General features: G+C 43.1%; 1 protein-coding gene across 1 annotated transcript in view; it reads left to right on the plus strand.

Moving 5' to 3' along the window:
* The window catches only part of Tctp (translationally controlled tumor protein), a 9,548-nt gene extending 5,722 nt beyond the window's left edge, over positions 1 to 3,826 (plus strand). Inside the window, exons 3-4 of the mRNA XM_076178568.1 lie at positions 1,499 to 1,742; positions 3,737 to 3,826. Coding sequence (XP_076034683.1) covers positions 1,499 to 1,727 — 229 coding nt within the window. The 3' untranslated portion in view covers positions 1,728 to 1,742; positions 3,737 to 3,826. The remainder of the gene's footprint in view (positions 1 to 1,498; positions 1,743 to 3,736) is intronic.

Genomic DNA, 3,826 nt, shown 5'->3' on the forward strand with positions numbered 1-3,826 from the left:
CGTGAATTTTGATAACCATATAAAATGTGATGAAGACCGTTTATAGAGTATGTCATTATGCAGGGGCAACTACAATAAATATAATCAAGACGCCGATATGGCAGCCTCGCGTATCCACTTGCTCCTCATGCCGCCTACGTATGCGGCACCGTATGGAAATGGGTTAAAGACATGTATTGACAGTTATTGGCCATAAGTTCAATTTGCCAGATATCAGATGAGAATTTTGTGAAGCACTCTTTAGTTTCTTCAATGTTGGCTACAGGACACAACATTGGTGACACAACACTTCCTTTCATCCAGAATTTGTTTTGCTGTCTTGATATTGAGTTGTGTATATACTTGGTCCTGCTTACCAGTTCAATGTGTTTGTTTCCACCATTAGAGAATGGACATGCATCATAACTGAATGTTGTTACAGCTGGTAACAGTGTTGCCAAACTAGCTTTTGACAGAGTAGCCATGATTTTGAGCAGTGTCAATGTCCCCTTAATATCCATCCCTCTGAGTCCATCTGGCCAGACTGCAGGGTGGCCACTACCTTCTAAGCTACCAGAAGAGGCTGCATCTGCATTGCAGATCTTTCCAGGTTGCAAAACTTCACCCCATACCATACATGTTATGTAAGACTGCATTGTACACAATCATGCATGCCAACAACATGATGTACACTGTAAAGGATTTGTGGAAAAAAACTTAATCCTGCTGCGGAGTTTCTCCAGGAAATGGGACAGTTTGAACAAACTGTCTAGGGAACAACAACACTGGTCTCGGGTAGTGGATACATGCATATACCAATGGCATTTTTCCCCATATAAGGGAGGTAGCCAAAAACAAAGGCAAGGGATCTACTACCACCCATTCCATTCACCCCCTCCTGGATGAATGGTCATACCTGCATCTTGTCCACTGACCTGGATCAGAAGCAATATCGTAAAACACAGCACATCCACAGCAAGGTCACTTCATTTAATTGGCAAGTCTCCCCCCCCCCCCCCCCTGGCCCCTCGTGTAGAAAAAGATGACTGAGAAATCCCTTCAGGCTGTGTCAAAATATCATTCACACGTACTCCCTAATTCCCCACCCACTCCCTTCCATGCATCATATCATCCATACACAACCATTCTCCAGTCACCCTTATCTTTTGTCTTCTCCCTGATAGTAGAAACTAGAGAAAAGGCAGTGCTGATTTGGGTAGAAATCTGGGGGAAATGTGACAAACGGGAGTCTATACCAGCTTTGTGAAGATTTAGTACTTGAAGATGCCTTAAAAATTATGGGATTCAAGTCTTAGTGGGTGGTTGATACAGTTTGAAGGAAAGGTTAGGGATGTCGGTTAATCTGTTGCCCCAGGTCTTGTGCAGTACCTCATTGGTCATTCCAGGCTTACTTGACCAAATGGTTCTGCTACAGTGAATTTGTGCTCTTGTGATGAAATTCTTAGTCTAGTTTTAGACCCAATTTAGAACTGGTTGATTCGTGTACACTTATTTTCAGGTTGAAGGAAATGCTCGAGGAGAGCAACCCAGAAGCTGCTAAACAACTTCCACAAATCCAGAAGCCCTTGACAGAGATCCTGAAGAGCTTTAAGGACCTTCAGTTCTTCTTTGGAGAGTCAATGAATGCTGATGGAATGATTGCCATTCTGGACTATACTGACATTAATGGGGAAGAGAAACCAGTACTGTACTTCCCTAAGCTTGGCTTGCTTGAGGAGAAACTATAAAGATCAGCAACTTAGGTAGTTATGATTTTTGTTGTTCAGTGCTTATTTCGTGAATGTTACATGGGTGTTACAGGAGGTAAATGTGGTGATGGGTGTGGGATTAGTGAATGAAAGGAAGTGGAAGGTGAGCCAGTTTGTGGATGAAATTGCACTTGTTGCTTGTCAGAGGAGGGGCCAAGGTAGCTGGTGATAGGTGGGAGGGTGTGTGAGAGAAGAAAACTGAAATTAAACATTTCAAAGTTTGATATAGAATATAATAGGGTAACAGTTTTAATAAAGGAGAGGTTGAAGGAGGTGATTAGTCTTCAAGGGTGTATGCATAGAAGGGAGTGGGTGGGATAGGGGTGAGGAGGTGTGAATGATATTTTGATGCAACCCAAAGGGACTTCTCCCCATCTTGTTTCTGCATGAGGGGGAGTTGTCAGTTAAGTGAAGTGGCCTTGCTCTGCATGTGCTGCATTGCTTCTGACCCAGGGCATTGGACAAGATGCAGGGATAACCCATCATCCAGGAGGAGCCAAGGAAAGAGGAAGCAAGGGATGATGAATGGGAGTGAAGTATGTGGGGATGAAATGGGTGGGAGTGGATTATGCCTTTGGCTTAGTCTACATCCCTTGTAAGAGGGGAAATAGACCTTAGTTATGTTTGTATGTGTATATGTTACAGGAAATGGAGGATTGAGCTGAGGTTGATTATAAAGGGGAGCACGTGTGGGGGAATGAAAAAATTTAGGTGTTTGGGGACAGACAAGCAGGGAAGACTGAAGAGGTGATTTTTCCCACAACACTATTGAACACGCTTGGAATTAAAGGGAGGCAGAAAGGAGCTTGAATGTGTTTTAAGAAATATGGAAGTGTGGTGTCAAGATGGTAAGAGCTGGCAGATAGGGTTGAGCAAAAAATACGAGGGATAGAAAGAGTAACAAATTGATGGGTGGGTGTGCTATAGATGGTCATTCTAGTCTCTTTACACATGTGTTTCTGTGGTTGATTATAATTCTAGTCTTACTTTTTAAGGTGGTACTTTAATTCAATAAATGGTTTGTGTAGTACCAATTAAACAGAATGCAAAGATGTAGATTGTCAACTGTGCTGAGAAAAGTGAAGGGCATTAATGTAGTGATGAATGGAAGAATGAGTAGGGGATTGAGGTTGGAGAAAATTGGAGTACATGGAGGTAATGCCTCAACTGGTAGATATGGATGTTATTTGCCCTGAAATGTATAGAGTCGATGAAGAAAGTGCGTGCGTAGGTGGAGAGGGGGGGGGGTTGTACAAATAGTGGGGGCATGCCAGCTCCAGCTGTCTGACCATGCTGTAGAGGTACTGTTTTGCTACATTACCAACCCAGGCAGTGGGCAGAAGCCCTTGGCATACAGATAACGTTAAACTGAGCAGTGTGGCAGGGGATGTACTTTTCATACATGAGGTGCAGAGATGGGAGGGGTGCAAAGGCCCATACACACACATTTAAGCATTGCCTGGCGGGTGTTGCCCGTCTACTGGGCAAAGGCTGTGTGTACTCGTGGGTGGTGGTTGGCAGTAGTCACACATGGGGGTTGGCAGCAAAGCCATAGGCACCAGGTATTGTCTGGTGATCAGAGTGAAGTACAGGCATGGGGAATGCAATAGTTTGCCTGAGTGATTGGCATTTAGTGAGTGCCTATCAGGCCAATGCTCGATTGTGTGTGTGGGCCTTAATGGGGGTGGGATAGGTGTATGCTGTGACTGTCAACCCCCATACAAAGGGGGCTATTGGGGTATGTATACATGTGAATGAAGTTGACATAAACTTTAACTAGTACACATACACTCTGTGCCTTGGGATTTAAATGTTCATTATACATAAAATTGTATGCACTTTTCATAATTTAGCAGGAAGGATATGTGATGGAGAGGATGTCTTGTACCCATGCCAGGCCATTTAGCTCATAGAATGATTATGCTTGATGAAATTTGTTCCATGTTCAGATTAATCTACAAAGTCTAATGTAGCTTTTCTTGTTTCAGGTTTCTTCAATGACGAATGGTATTTAAGTTGGGCAGTTTGACATCACTGGATTTTATTTTACTATTTTAAAATTAAAATGCCTCTTATCA

The sequence above is a fragment of the Oratosquilla oratoria genome, chromosome 41 (assembly GCF_046742065.1).
Source record: "Oratosquilla oratoria isolate Oo_2021 chromosome 41, ASM4674206v1, whole genome shotgun sequence".
NCBI classification, from domain to species: domain Eukaryota; kingdom Metazoa; phylum Arthropoda; class Malacostraca; order Stomatopoda; family Squillidae; genus Oratosquilla; species Oratosquilla oratoria.